The following is an 18538-nucleotide window of genomic DNA, read 5'->3' as shown; positions in this document are numbered from 1 at the left end:
TCACTGCCCACAGGCTGGAGACCCCTGATCTAAATCATTGATGAAGATGCTGAAGAGCACTGGGCAAACGGAGGAGTCCCACTCCATGTGGATGCAGCTCCATTCAGGGCCACAGGCTGAGTGCAGCTGGTCAGTCAATTGCAGGGTCATCTGATGGTTGCACTGTCTGTCCCACCTTGTTCTATCTTACCAAGAAGTAGAGAGAAGTTTATTTATTTATTTATTTATTTATTTAATTTATTAAATTTTTATACCGCCCTTCTCCCGAAGGACTCAGGGCAGTGTACAGCCAGAATAAAAACAAAATATATACAATTTAAAACAACATTTAAAAAGAGCAAATTTTAAAGGCTGATTATTAAAATTTAGATTTAAAAATTTAAAAATATTAAAAATACCCAATTAAAATTCAACACTAATTATGCCAGTCCCGCTTTAATAAATAAATATGTTTTGAGCTCACGACGGAAGGTCCGAAGATCAGGCACTTGACGCAGGCCGGGGGGAAGTTCGTTCCAGAGCATCACTGCCCCCACAGAAAAGGCCCTACTCCTGGGGGCCGCCAGCCAACACTGTTTGGCGGACGGCACCCTGAGGAGACCCTCTCTGTGAGAGCGTACGGGTCGGTGGGAGGCAAAGGGTAACAGCAGGCGGTCTCGTAAGTACCCGGGTCCTAAGCCATGGAGCGCTTTAAAGATAGTTACCAAAATCTTGAAGCGCACCCGAAAGACCACAGGAAGCCAGTGCAAGCTACGGAGCAGCGATGTCACGTGGGAGCCACGAGCGGCTCCCGTTACTACTCGCACAGCCGCATTCTGGACTAACTGCAGCCTCCGGGTGCACCTCAAGGGCAGCCCCATGTAGAGAGCATTGCAATAATCCAGCCTAGACGTAACCAGAGCGTGAGTGACCGTGCATAAGGCAAGTTCCCTGAGGATGGGCTCCAGGAAGCTCGGAAGGCAAAACCTCCGGTCCCAGTGACTGAGCTAGATTGGCTCCCAGGCTGTCTTCTACTTCATCAGGTCACTTACTAAAATCTAAATATGCTCTACTAACAGCATTTTCTTGGTCCACTAATTTACTCACAATAAGATTGATACTGGAGATGGAAGCTTCTCTCCTCAGACTGGGAAGACTGTGGTGATAAAACAGGACAGTTTCCTTGCCAACAACAAGAAATCCGTGTTTCTCTGCTGTCCATCAAGGGAGTGTGATTGACGGAATCATGGGCTGGCATTAGTGACCATTTAGGCTAAAACATCAATGGGATGCGGGAAGAACGTGGCTGAGGTCCACACGGCCAGCAGTGGTGAATAGGAAGCGAAAGACCGCCGAGAAAAGTCCCCAGCTGCCTGAACCCCTTCAGGGAAAACCTTCTTGAGGGGGACTCCCCACTTTTGGAGATGGGGTTTAAGGTACCCACGGCCATTCCCCAGGCCTGCTGCGCCCCCGCTGTGGCCGCTTCCCTTCGAGGGCCCTCCGGAAGCTGGAAGGCAACCTCCACGCTCCTGCGCCGAGCCGCTCCTTATTCCGAGGCTCCGCCGCTCCGGGCGCCAAGGGCTCCGCGCTGATCAAATCGCGGCTTCCCGGGCCTGCATATTGCGCCGCCGGCTCCACGCCGGGCAAGCGCACAGCCGGTCGGCGCGGCGGCCCCAGGCCGTGGCAGGGGCGGAGCCTTCCTGCTCCGCGGATGAGTGAGCGGCGGCTGTGCCGGCCAATGGGCACCTGCGGCCTCCCCGGGCAGTCTCTCGCGCCGGGCCAATCGGGAAGGCGCGGCACCCGGGCGGCAGCTGGCCCCGACGACGTCATGGCTGCGGCCACTTCTGCGGGAGCCCGAGCGCGGCGGCCCGTCCCGGCGCGGACTTCTCGGTATGGGCGGCGCGACGCTCGGGCGGCTCCAGCTGCTGCTCCAGCTGCTCTCCGGGCTCAGCCTGCGCCCGCCGGCCGGTGAGTGCGTGGGGGGTGGGGGGGGGAGGGCGGAGGGCGGGCGGTGGGAGCGGGCCCGGCGGGAGCTGTCCGGGGCGCCTGGTGCTGAAGGAGCCGGCCGGAGGGGCCGCCCGGAGCCCTTCGGCCAGGCGCTCGGAGCTCTCCCTCGCCGCGGTGCTGAACGCCTGCCGCGCCGGCGCGGGGAGACTGGGAGAGTTGCGGCGCTGCGGGCCACAACAGCATCTTCCTCCCAGCTTCGCAGGAGATCCCGCGCCTTTCTGGAACGGGCTGGCCACCTTGCCTCCCAGCGGCCCTGTGTCTGCAGGAGAAATTGCCTTCCAGCCCTCCGGCCCTCCGGCCAAAGACCCTGCGGGGCTAATAGGGAGAGGGTCGGAAGCAGCGGGGGAAGGACAGCGGAGGGGGGGATTGAGAGTGGGAACAGTTCCTCCGAGCCCAAAGAGCCCAGGAGCAGGCCCTAAAAGGAGGACAATGAGGCCCCGTGCCTTTCCACCCAGGGTGCCTGAATACAGTCCCTGGTCCTCAGGCAGTGTCTTCAGCTTCAGAGGCCAGGAGTCTTACTTTTTCCTATCTTCCACAGAGGGAGGGGGGAGGGGGAGAGAGGTACCTGCTTGTCTGCCAACCAATGGAAAGGGCCGCCTTTCCTGTGCAACCACTGCCTGCCAGCTTTCAGGACTTTTAATGACCTGGTAGTTGATGGCTTTCAGCAGGTACCTAATGAGCAGGGAGCTCATTTTCAGGTGAAAGAATATTCTCTGTGCTTCTTTGAACTTGTAAATATTGTTTCATGGCGGGGCTGCTCACATTTTTTGCCATGTGTCCTTGGCTGCAGCACCCTTCCAAACACACCTTCCAAAAGATGTGACTATAGGTCTGCAGGACATGGAGGTTTTTCAGGAAAAGCCCCCTTCTTCAGGAGGAAGCCCCACCTCCATCTTCCTTGACCCTGGATAGTTCTTGGTACTGTTTTGGTGGCTAAGGAAACTTGCAGGCTTTGGGGATTGTCCTAATTTCTGCGTCAGCTTTTTGTCCTCTCTGAGGATATTGAATGTACAAGCTCCCCACCAGAGCATGTTTTACGTGTGTTTGTCCAACTGAAGGTCTCTGACTTGTTTCCTGGAAAAGACATGAGGGATGGGAGCATTCAAACGCCACATTGAAAGTTCTTAGACTGCTCAAACTGAAAGGCAACCCTGAGGCCAAATCAAGATGTCATGGATCTGAGGTCATGGATTGGGCCCTGATTTGCCCACACCATTTCCCTTCTCACTTCTATGCAGCCATTACAGACATGCATCTCTGAAGGACTCAGCCTGCTAGAAGCCAGCATGGGTTTCTTAAAAATGGATCCTGCCCGACAAATCTTATATCCTTATTATTGACTAAATTAGTGGATCAGCAAAATACTGTGGTAAAGTATACTTGGGCTCCAGTAACACATCTCATAAAATAGACCACTGCCTACTTCTTGGCAAGGCAGAACAATGTGGGATAGACAGCAACATCACCAGATGGATTTATAACTGGCTGACAAACTGGTTAACCAACTGGCTGACTGCATCTACAAGGAGGGGAGTATGGAGTGGGGTAACCTAAGGCTCTGTCTCAGGCCCAGGACTCTTTCACATCTTAACAAATGATCTAGATGAGGAAATTGAAGCTCAGCAAATTTGCAGTTGACACCAAGCCAGGGGAAATTGCTAACACTTTTGATGACAGAGTCAAAATCCAGAAGGAGCATTGGGTCCTATCCAACAAGATGCAGTTCAACAGTGAGAAAAGACTTAGGCAGAAAAATGAAATGCATAGATATAGAAGGTACCTGGGTCAACAGTAGTACCTGTGAATGGGATCTAGGTGTCCTGGTGAACCACCACTTCAGTATGATCCAGCCATGTGCTGCAGCTGCCAAAAAAGCCAATGCAGTTCTGGGATGCATCAATAGAAGGATAGCATCAAGATCACGAGAAATTATAGCACCCCTCTATACTGCACTGGTGAAGCCACACTTGAGGCCACTTGTATACAGTTCTGGTCACCATGATACAAAAAAGGATGCCAAGACCCTAAAAAGTGTGCAGAGAAGAGCAACAAAGATGATACAGGGTCTAGAGGCTAGATCATACAATGAATAGTTGAGGAAGCTAGATATGTCTAGCCTATCAAAGAGAAGGACCAGAGGTGACATGATAGCCATCTTCTGGTACTTGAGGGGCTGTCACAAAGGAGAGGGGGTTGACTTATTCTCCAAGGCACCAGAGGGCAGGACAAGAAGTAATGGTTGGAAGCTTGTTAAAGAGAGATCCAACTTAGTAGGAAGGAGAAAATTTTTGACAGTGAGAACAATTAATCAGTGGAATAGTTTGCCTCCCAAAATAGACTGGACGACCATTTGACTGGGATAGTATAGGCCCTCCTGCCTTAAGCAGGGGGTTGGACTAGATTAGAAGACCTCTGAGGCCCCTTCCTGCCTAGGATTCTATATTCTGTGCTTCCCTTCCAGCCTATGTGCAGGGTATTCCATTATTCTGTGCTTCTTCTAGAGCACCTAAAAAAGGAGGAGCACCTTGAGAAGTGATGTCGGTGGCGTACCTGTTCCATGCCTTGGCTGATGGCTGGGAGCGGAAGGGGGAGCCCTCTAGTACCCCAGCACCTCCTTGCCTGTGCTTCTCCCCACTCCCCATCAGGCATGGACAGACTTCCCACGTCCCAAATGTTCTTGAGGGTAAAACTGATGACAGCACCAGCCAGGCCTGAATAATCCTTCAGAATTCAGGACCAGGCTGTCTCCCTGTCAGGGCTCGTTGCAACACTGAACATGAATTTCATGCCTGGTTGCTCTGGGAGTGTCCCTCATTCCTTCCTTTCAGGTTAAAATGGCGTTGGGGAGTTTGTGGTTCAGCATCTTGTGGGAATCCAGCCACTGCCTAGTGTGAGCCAAGCCCTCCAATTACATCAGAATCCTTTTCTTTGCAAAGCCCACGGGTGCTGTATGACTATCAGAATGGGATTTCATGAGCCTGGTTTTAGCTCTTCATATATATGTCACTCCAGCCAGCCAGACAACTAGTTCTGTCTATATTATTTGAGTGTTGTCTCTTTTTCAGATTGACTCATGGGCTGGACAGGCGTAAATAAATCAAATGCTGCTCCAGGCAGCAACAGTAGAAACAGAGAGGCCCAGTTCTTCTGGATGCTTTGGGCTTCCCATGAAGCCTGTTTTTGCCTGTCTAAGGGGGCTTCTGCCTACAGTAGCTGAGCCTTGTGGGTGTGAATCTAAGCCAGGCTTATGAAGCTCAAAGCCAAAGGCAATCTGAGGACAGGCTTTCATTCCTGTTGGCCGAGTGTAAATGAGCCACGAATCTCCCTAGCTGAGAGTTGAACTCTGGGCTCCTGCCACTCTCTGTGCTTGGCTGTTTGCTTGCAAGCATTTCATGAGCTGGCAAGGTCACATCATCAGTGCTCTGTGCCCTGATGATGTTTCCAAATCGGGTTGTGAAATATCTGCAACCAAGCAAGTGTGCAGACACATGCCAGAATTAATGATCCCTTCAGCTTCCCCAGGACATCTGAACCCTCTCACCTGGTGGGAACCATTGAGGGTTTTTTTTCTGCAGATGCAGCCCAACCTTCTTTGTAGCTCACTCACTTATCTGAAACAGAGAAGTCCTCAGTCCATGAAAGACTCCAACCACGGAGAAGGAGGAGGCCTAATGGAGCCTCCCCCTGGGACAATTGGCAGGAGCACCTTGGAGGCGAATGTCTACAGCTGGAGTCCTGAAGGAGGATTCCCTGAATAAGCTGGGCATGTTTGACCTTGAAAAAGGACAAGCGGAGGGGGGGGGGAGAATAAAATAACCATTTCATTATTAGCTGTTTACATTTATTATAGCCACCCTCTCCAACAGACTCTGACTGGCTTGCAATAGTAAGTTAAACCATAAACAACTCCCCACCCCAGACCAAAACCAGTCATTAAAACACAGCTTAAAAGTCACCACCAGCCCCACAGATGAACTCACCCCAGAGTACCATGCAGAAGATGGCCCCTGCCTGCTCTCTCTGACTCCAGAAAGCTATGGATCCCTGTTACAGGGAAGCAGCTTTCAGACCGAATTCCAGGGGTATCAATTAGATACCACAATCCTGGCTTTCACCCAGGCACCAAAGGGAACTGGGCCCTATGGGGTAAAAAAATACACTGAGGAGGCAGAATACTCCTGAGCAGGGCACCTCTGGCTGACTCCAGGAAGGGGGCTCCCAAGCGGGGAGACGGAACAGGCTGGGCTTCGGATGGAGAATCTCACCGGGGACAAAGGTAGTCTCCCTAGCACACTTATTTACCCAATGATTCTCTCTACACAGATTTCTTCCAGTTTGCCACGAGACAGGGTGTGCATGTACATGCGCTCACACATACACATCTCCAGCAGGCTGCCTTGGTCCCATCTCTGGGTCTTGGCAGAGGGTGAGGAACGCCCACTCACCCAAGGAGCAGCCCCTCCCATCTTCTGCCTACTGGCTGGTGACGTCATCCGTGCTCTCCCTGTCAGAAAGGAACAGGCCCTGCCTTCCACCCAGATAATCGGGGGGCAGCCAGAGTGTTGTGGGTGGGTGGTTGCTGGGTGGGGCGGAAATAGACAGCTGACAGGAGTTGAATAGGTGCTTGGCCAGCTCAGAAGATGGCAGGCCAGGCGGGTACCACTGTCCTTGCAACTGGCCAAGAGGCTGCTAAGCGTCCTCGGAAAGGCCATTTCCAGGATCCTCTTGCTGCAAATACGGTGCCGAAGGGCACCGGAACCTCTTCAAGGCCCAGACGATCCTTATGGGGAGGGCATGTCTGCTTTCTGGGGAGGGAGGAGCTTCTCCGATCTTTGGCCAGCTGAGCCTTCCCTGCACAGAACTTTCTGCTGGTTCACCTTGGAAGCGCTGCAAACCCATTTCACAGAGGCGGAGAGGGGGGGTGACAAAAGCGCTTAGCCGCATCTTCGGGCCATGCTCAGAGGGCGCCTGGCTGTCCTTCAGCCGCCAGAGGCTTTCCAGGTCTGCAGGATGGGTGGGTGTCACTCTGGGACAGGAATGGGGTGGTCTGTGTGGAGCAAGAGCAGACCCGGCCCTTTGGGAACCAGCTGACCCCTCATGGCTTGGGCCGGCTTTGCTCCCCCGCCCTGCCCAGCAGCCTCCGACCGCCCTCCACCCTGCCTCTCTTTCCCCAGCTGGGCTGTTCGTGACCGACTACTTCACTCGGACGCCCCGCAAGCTGAATGCCTTCCGCTCCTTCACCAGCCTAGAGCTCTTCCATTTCCGGATCCCGGAGGACACGGCAGTGGCCGTCTGGAACCTGGTCACCTTCAAAGAACAGGGCGGCACCCTCGGGGTCCGATGCCCAGACCGGAGCATCACCGTGTGAGTCGAGGTGGAGGTGTTAGTCTGGCTGCGGGGCCTCCCAGGCCCACTTCTCACCTGTAACGCTTCTCACCAGTCCCTTGAGGGAATGGCTGGGCCCTTGCAGGATTCACGGGCCTCCCAAAGCTGTAGGCCCCGAGCTTATGAAGACTCTGGAAAATGAAGTTTGCGCTGAGGGGAGGGAGCCGGATGTTTGGTTTTGATAATCTGCAGGGCAGATTAAAAGGTAATAATAATAATAACAGAGTTGGAAGGGACCTTGGAGGTCTTCTAGTCCAACCCCCTGCACAGGCAGGAAACCCTACACCATTTCAGACAAATGGTTATCCAACATCATGAAGGTGGCAGAACCCTCATGAAGTGCCAGGATAGGGAAGGGGGTAGGAGAAGCTTTCCAGGCCCAAAGCAGAGGGCTGGCTTCCCATCCTGGCAAAGAAATGTGAACTCTCCAGCTCCCTCCTTCTTTTGCAGCCCCCTCTCACCAGGCCACCCCTCCCCCAACTCAGTGCCCAGGTTCTCCTACCTCCAACTCTCACCTTTGTCTCTCTGAGCAGGTATTTCCGCTCAGGAGCGCCACCAGTCATTAACCCGCTGGGCATGCACTTCCCCAGGGACACAGCTGTGCCCGGCTCCTTTGCACTCACGCTCACCTGGACGCTGCCCAACCGGACCACTGGAGTCTTCAACATCACCAGCCCCCTGCCCGGGGACTGGTTCCTGGCCGCCCATTTGCCCAAAGAGCAGGGCAAGATCTCTGTGAAGGTGAGTGCGGGCTGCAGGAGGGCAGATCCCTGGAGGATCTGGGAGAGCCAGTCCCAGAGAGAGAGCAAGGGCAGGTAATCATCTACATGAGGAGGAGATGATGGAGGTTGTGGCCCAGTTCATGGCCACCATGGAATGTAAAAGGCCAAAGAAGATACGATGCTTGTAACCCCCTCCATAAAAAATTCCTGGGGAGGGAGAAGGCCCAGGAGATTGCTGGAGTGGCTCTTCTGTGGGAAGAAGCCTTGGTTGGGGCAGGGGCAGTTGGCATCCAGGTGAGCTCCCTGACCCACTTACTTTGCTCCTCCATGGAGACAGCCCAGAATGAAGGGTTTGGGTGGGGGATAGGAGACAGTTCTCTGCCTCTGCCCTGCAGGGGGGGGATTTGAGGGGGGATGATGATGCAGGGATTAGGTAAGGGGTTCCTTATGTGGGGAGAAGCCGCAAGGAGGCCATTTGCATCACCCCTATCTCTAGGGCAGCCACCAGCCCCTGACTCTTAGGTGAAGCCCATGCAGCAGCTTCAGGCCTTCCTGCAAGGCTGGGCATACGGATGGGGGACAGTTGGACTTGGTTGCGGTCTTCTGACAGGGCCCCCTTCCCCCACAGGGACTTGCAGAGGACTGCCAGTATCTCTTCCAGCCGCAGCTCATCATTCAGCGCCTGGTGGGCATTGGGGTGCTGCACCCAGGCTATGAGACTGAGCACATCCTCTCCCCCCACAATCGGTCCCTGCTGTACAAGTGAGTGCCATGGCCAAGGAATGGGGCTTCTCTTGTGGTGTGGGAAGCGGGCATTCCGAGGGGGACACAAGGGAATAATGTGTCCCAGGTGTTTCCAAGGTAGTATAAAATCTCACGAGGGGACCAGGAAAGCGGGAGGGAAGCCTCCGTGAGGTAGTCCATAGAAAACACACCTTTCCTGCAGAGAAAGGATTGCAGGATCTGCTCCCTCCCACCCCACAAAATCTCCTTCTTCCACTCTTCCCCATGTGCCTTTGGCCAAGGGGGCTTGGGGGATGTCCCCAAGAAGTTTGAATGAAAGAGGCCCCCACTGATCTAACTGGAGGTCCCCAGTGATGCCCCTGCAGACCCAGTCAAGGCATCAGGTTTACACCCGGCTCCCAGTTCAAAAATGGTCACCTGGAAAGACAACCATGTTGGGTCCAGGGTCCACTTCGTTGGCAGCAAGAGGCATGCTGGGAAAGTCGTGACATCATTGAGAGGGCAGGGGCTTTGAAACGAATGAAGGTCAAAGAAGAGGGAGCCCTCCCTTCCCCCAGTGCTCCCAACATGCAGAAAAGGCCCCCTGAAAGATTGGCCTGCCTGCCCTGGGAGGGGCAGCCAAGACGACCAGTTGCCCATCCTGATAAGGGGCAATGAGATTCCTTTGCCTGCAGGGTCTTCGTCCCGAGTTACACCTCCAGGGTGCTCGTGCAGTTGCGAACCTGCCACAGGGGCAACCAGAGTGTGCCAGGCTGCCCACTGGTGCTGAAAGTGCGTGGCAAGGCCCCCCCTCTGCACAATTCCACAGCTGTGGACTGCCGAGAGCAGCTGCCCTGCTGCCTGGTGCTGGAGCGCCCCTTCTGGCAAAACTGGTACTTCATCCTGGTGGAGAAGCTTCTGCCGCTGCCTGACCGGATCAGCTTCCAGCTGGGGGTGCAGCTGAAGGGTGAGCTGGGCCCACAAGGGACAGAGCTGCTGGGGTAGGAAGCACTGGCTCTGGGCCTCAAGTGACACCTGGGGACATGGCATGGAACAGGTAGCACAGAATTGCTGTTGGGAGACATCGCGGAACTGAGCAAGCCCACCAGTGGGATGCATTTCCTAAACTGAGGTCCCCTGGTTCCCAGGACATGGATGTGAAGTCTTTTCGGGCCCATCCAGCCCTGCCCCCAGGTAGCAGGCTGAATGTCAGGGATGGAGACCAAGGTGGGCTTGAGGGAGGTCCTTTGGTTCTTTCCTGGGAGAAACCCGGGGGAGGAGGCTGACCGCCTCTCCTAACCCTAACCCTGGTCTGAGGGGGAGGGGTGCTGCTCCTCTAGCACTGCCAAGTGGCAAAGCACTTGATCTCCCACCTCCCAGGTCAGGCAGAGCGGCTTCAGGTGGGGGTCTCTGATGAGGGGAGGGAGGGGACCCCAGATGACTCCCTTCTCTCCCCTTATGTGAAAAGGACCCCTTGGCAGAAAGTTCCGCTGGGACTGGATCCAGGGCTGTCTTAACGCATGGGCCTGATGGGCACTTGCCTGTGGGCCCCACAAGCATAGGGGCCCCATACAAATCTGTGTATGTTAACCCTTCAATGCACCTTGTATCATATAAATACAGCAACACATGTATCAGATTTTACTACATTTTTAAATTAATACTAACCTGCAAATATGTTTAATTTTATTGACCATTTACATTTTTATTCCTGTGAGTAGTTGTTGTAGGGGCCCCAGTACACTGCTTTGCCCAAGGCCCATAATGCTCTTAAAATGGCCCTGTCTAGAGACCCTGACCCAAAGAGAGTCTCCTGGAGAATAAAGGAGGCTGTCCTATTGAGTGGGGGGGAGGACCGCTGGAATGAGGGGCTACTGGGTAGGCCTCAATCCAAATGCCCCCCTTCCTGTCTTTGCAGACTGCTCCCAGACTGGCCTGGGGGAAGCCCAGCTACCTGCCTCCCACCTGAACATGCCTCACTCCTTCGGCTCCCCGGGAGGGCTGGCCCTGGTGGACCTCCTGTCCCCCTCCCTCCCCAGCAGCTTCCAGCCCCCAGCCACCCCCACGCCCCCCCGGCCTCCCAGAGGTGGGGAGCACTGCTGGCCCACCCGGCCAACTCTGCGCAACGAGCTGGACACCTTCTCGGTGCACTTCTACATTTTCTTTGGGCCCAACGTGTCGGTGCCCCCCGACCGGCCAGCCGTCTTTGCCATCAACCTCCTGCCCGTGCTGGACAGCGGAGGGATCCTCAACCTGGAGCTGAAGCTGAATGTGGTGCGTCCTTTTGGCAAGTCTGGGGGGGCGGCTCAACAGTGGTCAGTGGCTGTGGGGCGCAGAAGAAGCTGGGTGGCCAGGGGGTGGGAGCCAGTGCCCAGGTGCAGGCAGGAGTGGAGAGACGGGCTCCACGACCGACTTCTTCCGTCCACCCTCTGCCCCAAAAGGGAGCCCCAAGGCAGCAAGGGGGCAGAACTGAATGTGGGAACGAGAGGAGACATTGAAATGTTCGGGGTGATGATGCAGCCTCGTCTCTCTTCCTTTAGTCTTCTCTGCGCGGGGAGAATGCCACCATCTTTGCATGTTTGAACCACGAAGTGCCTTTGGCCTCAGAAGGGGACTCCCTAGTGACCTGCCAGACAGGTAAAGTCAGAGCCCACCCCATCTGCAGTGACTCTCCTTGCCAGGGGGGTTTTGCGGCCCAACCAGAGGGGCGGCCCTCGCAAGGCAGGCAAGCTGCCCTCAGCAGTTGCTTCTCCTTGGCAGAGCTGCTGGCTGGGTTCCTGCTGTCCATCAACGCCGCCTCCCCCTTCACCCGACTGCGGATTCCCTACCCCCAGACGGGGAGCTGGTACCTGAGTCTGCGCTCTCTCTGCACCACGGACCGAAGGTAGGGCAGCCTGGCTGGACATCTCCCAAGAAGCAGCAGAAAACAGAGAAGGCAAGCCTGGTTGGCCTGTGTTGCCCCCGTGCCTGCTGCTTGGGGTGGTCCCAGTCCATACCCGGAGCTGATGGCGAAGGACCTCCCTGTCTGGGAAAACCTTCCCTTTGGAAAGCAGTTGTTTCTCTTCTCCAGCGGCTGGGAGGGTCTCCCTCATGCCCGGCAGCTGGTAGAAAACTACTCTCAGTAGAGGAGAGACAATCCGAGCGGTTAACTTTTCTCTTTGCCATTTATGTTATGCCACTTTGAGCTAAGGGTGATCCTCCTGTCAAAATTTATTTTTATTTATTTATTTATTTTATTTGTCACAACAATATATATAAGTATCACATAAAAAGATTATATAGTATATAAACATATATATGAGGAAATATAAGGAAGTATAAGCATATATATATATAAGAAGAAGAAAACAACAACAATAGGACGGGAACGGTAGGCATGTTTGTGCTCTTATGCACGCCCCTTATGGTCCTCTTAGGAATGTGGTGAGGTCAATAGTAGAAAGTTTTAGGTTAAAGCTTTTGGGATTATGGGAAGAGACCACAGTCAGGTAGTGTTCCAACACTGATGATTCTGTTATAGAAGTCATATTTTCTGCAATTAAGATTAAAGCGGTTAACATTAAGTTTAAATCTATTGGTTGCTCTTGTATTATTGCAATTAAAGCTGAAGTAGTCTTTATCAGGAAGGACATTACAATAGATGATTCTATGAGTTAAACACAGGTCCTGTCAAAGGCGACGGAGTTCTAAGTTTTCTAAGCCTAGGATTTCAAGTCTGATGGGATAAGGTATTTTGTTGTTTTCAGAAGAGTGAAGAACTCTTCTTGTAAAATATTTCTGGACATGTTCAATTGTACTGATGTCAGAAATGTGGTGAGGGTTCCAGACAGGAGAGCTGTATTCAAGAATTGGTCTAGCAAATGTTTTATATGCTCTGGTTAGTAGTGTAATGTTTTTAGAAAAGAAGCTACGCAAGATTAGGTTTACAATTCTTAGAGCCTTTTTTGCTATATAGGGTTAGGGTTAGGGTTAGCTAAATGCTCAGCTAAATGTTTTGAGAAGATGTGGCGTGCTTTGAAGGAGTGATGGAATCCACATCACTTTCCAGAACACCCCACTATGATGTTGGTGTTGTGACGGTCATGGTGGGAGGCTCCCCAGCTCCTCTCTGTGGGGCTGCCAGGGAGGAGTTCAGCTGTGGGGGAAGCGCCTGATGCCCTCATCTAGCAGGAGGCAACCATGTGGTGCCCGCAGAAGCAGCTGGGAGCTCTCCCATAGTAAGGGTCTTAGCCCAGTGTGCTAAGACCCTTACTGGGTCAAAATAGCATCCTAACCAGAGAGGTAGACTAATATCTTTTATTTACACCTAAGCAAAGGATAGGTTCCCCTCAAGCAGAAGGTGTAAAGGGGAAAAATAACTATATACACTTTAAACATACTAGGTTTGGAATGTGTTTTTCAGTTGGTCAGCACCATTTCAATCATTAAACATCTAGAGAGCATCCCAGAAACTATACATGTACCATATAACACAGGGGTAGTCAACCTTTTTATACCTACCGCCCACTTTTGTATCACTGTTAGTAGTAAAATTTTCTAACCGCCCACCGGTTCCACAGTAATGCGCTGTGTATCGTTGTGTGCGCATGCCTCTCGCGCATCGTGGATTAGGGTGGGGGGGTGGGGCGCTGGCTACCAGCTCTGCTTGTCTGTTACAGCTGGGTGGTGTGGGGGGAGATGCGCAAGCTATTCTGGGACGAGCATCTTTTGTTTGCGGTCGCAAACGAAAGCACCATTTAGTTTCACTTACGTAACGTGAACTAAACTTATGCGTGGGCGATACAAACAGTATATTTTTGGAAATTTAAATTGTCACAGGGAATTTTATGAAAATCTAATGAAAATGTTTTTAAATAATGCTATGAATTTTTTTTAAAAAGTCACTTTTTTTAAAAAAAAGGAAAATGCTTCAGTATCAGACAAAACCCCTACCGCCCACCATGAAAGCTGGAACGCCCACTAGTGGGTGGTAGGGACCAGGTTGACTACCACTGATATAACATGTCATGTTATAATAATACTCTTAGCATCGCTTGTTAACTAACTAACTGAATATTCAAGAGGTCTGGTTTTGCCACTATAATGAGATTTTGAGTTCCTAAAGTTCACTTTTCTATACAATTGTCTGAGTTCTGTATTCCACACAAACAATTTCTTCATACTTCAAACAAACTAGACCCAACAAAGGCACTCCTTGTTACCCAAAGAAGCCCTTTTCTTGCTCCAAGAGATCTGGATCCCCCCAGCTATCTGCTTGTGTCCTGCCCCCCACCAGCCCCAGCCCCAGAACTCAGGCTTGGCTCTTCGTCCACTGCCTGGCTGGGCATTCTCCCTCTGGGCACGTGGGCCCAGGTGCCTGGCCTCAAGCAGCAGGTGGAATGCTGCCAGGGCGCTCCCTCCCTCCCTCCCTGCAGGTTTTCGTCCTGTGGGAACGTGACTGCGGAGGTGTACCTGCGTGCCTTCCTCTCGCCCTGCATCAACGACTGTGGCCCCTATGGCCAGTGCAAGCTTCTGCGCACCAACAACTACCTGTATGCGGCCTGTGAGTGCAAAGCAGGTGAGTGGGCAGTGGGTGGGTCTGGCCCCCAGATGCTGTCTGGGGGGAGGGGGGCTCCATTCCCACCTTGCCCTGTCTCCAGGATGCTGCTCTTCCAACAACCGCCAGCCTCCACTGTGTAGTCACTCCTAGTTTTGGGGAGGGAGGGAGGCCCCCACCAGAGAATCCCTGGGGACGGGCTTTGCAATATGGTGGGGAAAGCACACCCTCTCGGGGCCGTCCCTGATGCCAGTTCTTGCCCGCAGGCTGGAGCGGCTGGGGCTGCACCGACAATGCGGAAGCCTTCTCTTATGGCTTCCAACTGCTCTCCACCCTCCTTCTGTGCCTAAGCAACCTCATGTTCGTCCCACCGGTGGCCATTGCGGTGCAGACCGGCTACCTGCTGGAGGCAGCCGTCTACATCTTCACCATGTTCTTTTCCACGGTGAGGTCTTCCGGGGATGCCCCCGAGACAGAGGGACAAGAGGGAGGGAATGGGAGGGCAGGAAGGTGCGAGGGGCTCATCTGCAGTTTGCGGTCACTCAGGGGGGCCAGGAGGTTCTGAGTTGTCCTGGTGCTGCCTGCTCTGGTGTGCAAACTTCTCTGATTTGGTTTTCTGCCCCAATGGCTTTAAGCCGGGGACCGGCCAGCCACCAGGCCTCCTGGGTGGAAGGAGATGGTCCTGGTGATCCCTTAGTTGGATGAGCTCTGAAGAAGCCCGGTAGCCCTCTAGGCCAAAGACATGGCTCTTACTCGCAAAGCGAAAAGCCTCTCCAGCCCTCACCCCCAGCAGCCACAATGGCTGGTCCAGCAGCCCAGCATGCCAGAAGAGGCACCTCCTTCTCCCCTCTGGTCCAACTTTGAGTCCTGGGGAGGGTGGCTATATCTCCCCACCCAGCCTGCTGCAAGAGCAGCCAGACCTTCTTGCAAGGTCACTCAGCCCCTCCCTCAGGCAGAGCCCCCTGGGGGTCTTACCTGGAAGGCAGCCCCCAAAGGCAAGGCCAACCGGCCAGGTTCCAGGCGAGGAGAAGCCGGCTGCTGGAGGGGCTGGCCCGGGTGGGGGCAAGCAATCAGTCCCTCTCCTGACGGGGTGATCCTTTCCGTCTCTGCCAGTTCTACCATGCATGTGACCAGCCAGGCATCGTGGTCTTCTGCATCATGGACTACGACGTCCTGCAGTTCTGCGACTTCTTAGGCTCCCTCATGTCCGTTTGGGTCACCGTCATCGCCATGGCCCGCCTACAGCCCGTCATCAAACAGGTAGCGAGAAGGAAGGGGGCAGGGCTGCTCAAAGGAACAGCTTGGAGCCCAGGCTGGAAGCAGGCGAGGCCCTGGGAGTCGGGCTGGCAGTGCACTACACGCTCTTGGCAGGGGAGATGGCGGGCAGGACCATAGAGCGCCTGGTGCGGCAGCAGCCCCACACCTCCCCAGGGTGTATTGCAGTGAGCCGATCCTGGCAGATTCTGAGCAGGAACCAGAGAGTACAACAGAGGCTACGCAACCTGCAGGACAATGCCTTGGCCAAGGCAATAGGGACCAGCTTGGCAAAGGATTAGGGTCCAAGAGACTCAGCCAAGAGGCCAGAGACCGCTTTCTGGAACGGGTCAATGAACCCCTCTCAGCCCAGCCTCCCTCACAAGGTTGTTGGAAAGAGGGATCACTATGGATGCTGCCCTGGTTCACATAAGGCAAGAAATTGCCATAATCCCAACTTTGACACACACCCACCCCAGAGGGTAAACGAATTCCCAAGGGCAAACTCCCTCTCCCTGCACTGTTATGCCAGTGTGGGGAATAGACCCGGTCTTCTCAGGGTCAGAAGGGGAAGGGACTGTGTGGCCCTCCTCCCCTTCCAGGGGAGCCCCAGCATCCACCAGGCTCAGGCCCTGTGGGGGAGGAGAAGCAATGAGCACCCCAGGGCAGGGGTGCAGCTGCAGGCCACCTGTAGGGCTCAGGGCTCGCCTGCTGGGCTGACCCTCCTGCTGCAGGGAGGGGTGGAGAGGCAGGCTGATCTGGGGACAGTTGAAGGCACAGGGGGCCACGACCGGCAGGGCACGGGAGCCACTCTGCCCGGCTCTCCTGAGGCGGTGCTTCTGAACCAGCAGACTGACCATAGGAGTGACTCCCTCTGCTTCCCCTGAACAGGTGCTGTACCTGCTGGGAGCCATGCTCCTCTCCATGGCCCTGCAGCTGGATCGCCACGGCCTCTGGAACCTGCTGGGGCCCAGCCTCTTCGCTGTGGGCGTCATGGCCATCGCTTGGGTAAGGACCCCGGGCCTCCCTCCCTTCCTCTGGGTCCCCAGCTGGGCTGCTTAGGCCAGAGATTCAGCTGCCCAGCTTCGCTGTGGGGCTTCCAGATGGAAATAGCTTTGGATACTCAGCAAGGGCCTTGGACACCTTCAGTGAATCAGAGCCCCTTCAAGAGGCAGCCTGACTTCGGAGGAGCAGCCCCCTCTATGCCCTGCAGAAGAGGGGCTGAGCCCAGGACACCAGTCTCCCTCCAAGCCAGGCTGTCCATGCTGCTCCCTCAAACAGGAGGACGTGATTTTTAGCAAGTATTGTGGCCAGTGTTGTATTCCCTCCTGTGGCAGGGAGTACCAAGGGGACGGCAGGGTGGGGGTGGCCGCAGCTCCCCAGAATGGCCAAGACGCACGACCAGCCACTCCTCAGCCAGGCTGCCCCCCGGACTGGCTCCATCCTTCTGCCTGCAGACGGTTCGCAGCATCCACCGGCGGCATTGCTACCCACCCACCTGGCAGCGCTGGACCTTCTGCCTCCTGCCCGGGGCCCTGATCGCCGCTTCGGCCGTGCTGCTCTACGCTTTTGTAGAGACGGAAGAGAACTACTTCTACATCCACAGCATCTGGCACATGCTGATCGCCGGCAGTGTGGGCTTCTTGCTGCCACCCCAGGCCAAGGCGGAGGCATCCGAGCTGGCGGGACCCCTGCCTCGCCGGAAGGGTTGCGGCTACCAGCTCTGCATCAATGAGCAGGAGGAGCTCGGCCTGGTGGACCCGGGCACTGCTGGCACTGGCGTTTCCATCACCAGTGTCTGCACCAGCTGATGAAGGGCGATGGCCTAGGGGACTTCAGACATATGGACCGCCAGGATGAGAGCCCCCCCCCCACAAGCCAGACCACTCTTGCTCTGGACTCTGTGCCAACTATGGACCCCTCCACTCTTGGCCCAGGGCCTCTGGTGCCAAGGGAGGGGAGACTGTCACGTGCCTACCTGCCTGGGTGCCCAGGGATGATGCAGATGCAGATCACGAGGCTCCCCTACCATGCCCTTCCTTTGCGCACCCCCCCCCCAATATGCACTCACTACATTGGAAGATCATTTTTGGAGGGAGGCAGAACAGCCCACCCCCTGCAAGCTCAAGTCCTTTGCATCCTCAGAGGGGCAAAGCAGCAGCTGCTTCTCGCTTCAGAAGTCTGGGGAGGCCCGCAGAGTTGGATAGGGGAGCCCCACCCGATCTGGCAGGATCCCCACAGAAAGGCCAGGCTGCTGCCAGTCCCCCCCCTGCCTGTCTGAGGGGACAGTGCCTCCATTCCAGATGGCAGAAGAAACCCATCACGCACCCAGCCAGAACATCAGTGCCTCTGAGTTTTGGCTGGGGTGGGGGCAGGAGGGCTGGCCCTGAGAAAGTGCCTCGCTTCAGACATGTGGAGGCAGCGGCCGCTCCCCCGAGACCCACATGCAAGGTTTCCCCACAAGTCATCCTTGGCCTGTGGAGAGCTGCCCTCCTCACCGAGATCCAGGTGTTGGGGTAGCCAGGTCCTGGCCACACCTGGAAAGTTTCCTGGGCACAGTTTCTTTCCCATGTCCCGGCCGAAGCTGGCAGGCCCCCCCATGGGATCGGCTCCTACTGCCTGGTGCGGGAAGGGCTTCTCCGCTGGCCAGTCTTTACCTGGACAGCAGCCACTAAGTCCCAGGCCTTTCCCGCTGCAGCTGCAGCAGGCAAAAGGGCCCAGTCCGGCACTAACCCCCGCGGCTTCCCTCCCCCTGGAGCCCACCGGGAGAGAAGCTGCACGGAAAGGCGCCTCCCCACGGCCGGAGCCCAGGGCGCTCGGGCCTGGAAGAGACTCGGAATTGGGGGCCTCCGAGCGCCCCAAAAGGTGCCAGCAAATTCTCATTTTTAACGTAGGCAGAGGAAAGTTAGTCGATGCACAGGGGAAAACTCTA

The 18538-nt window shown here is 55.0% G+C and overlaps 1 protein-coding gene across 3 annotated transcripts; it reads left to right on the top strand.

Moving 5' to 3' along the window:
* Nucleotides 1–1779: 1779 nt before the first annotated feature.
* Nucleotides 1780–18368, top strand: TMEM8B (transmembrane protein 8B). Of its 3 annotated transcripts, none has more exons than XM_058172487.1 (13): nucleotides 1780–1947; nucleotides 7231–7350; nucleotides 7905–8112; nucleotides 8722–8855; nucleotides 9512–9783; nucleotides 10735–11090; nucleotides 11357–11453; nucleotides 11577–11700; nucleotides 14231–14373; nucleotides 14619–14797; nucleotides 15466–15612; nucleotides 16498–16614; nucleotides 17064–18368. In XM_058172487.1, exons 1-13 carry the CDS (start codon nucleotides 1808–1810, stop codon nucleotides 17415–17417), a joined length of 2391 nt encoding a protein of 796 aa, XP_058028470.1. In that variant the 5' UTR covers nucleotides 1780–1807; the 3' UTR covers nucleotides 17418–18368. The 3 variants fall into 3 exon arrangements, with proteins under 3 accessions (XP_058028470.1, XP_058028469.1, XP_058028471.1); XM_058172486.1 differs by having other exon boundaries at nucleotides 7161–7350; XM_058172488.1 differs by lacking the exons at nucleotides 1780–1947; nucleotides 7231–7350 and adding an exon at nucleotides 7461–7576.
* Nucleotides 18369–18538: the final 170 nt, after the last annotated feature.

The sequence above is a fragment of the Ahaetulla prasina genome, chromosome 2, assembly GCF_028640845.1.
Source record: "Ahaetulla prasina isolate Xishuangbanna chromosome 2, ASM2864084v1, whole genome shotgun sequence".
NCBI lineage: Eukaryota > Metazoa > Chordata > Lepidosauria > Squamata > Colubridae > Ahaetulla > Ahaetulla prasina.
The sequence above is the reverse complement of the archived record's forward strand: the minus strand, read 5'-3'. Positions and strand labels throughout refer to the sequence as shown.

What these genes read in the sequence shown, in the direction of transcription:
- TMEM8B (XM_058172486.1), top strand. Translation starts at nt 1,872, where the DNA reads ATGGGCGGCGCGACGCTCGGGCGGCTCCAGCTGCTGCTCCAGCTGCTC. An exon ending in CCAGACCGGAGCATCACCGT is followed by an intron (nt 7,351 to 7,904) that starts GTGAGTCGAGGT and finishes CTCTCTGAGCAG; the next exon opens with GTATTTCCGCTCAGGAGCGC. An exon ending in GCTGGGGGTGCAGCTGAAGG is followed by an intron (nt 9,784 to 10,734) that starts GTGAGCTGGGCC and finishes CTGTCTTTGCAG; the next exon opens with ACTGCTCCCAGACTGGCCTG.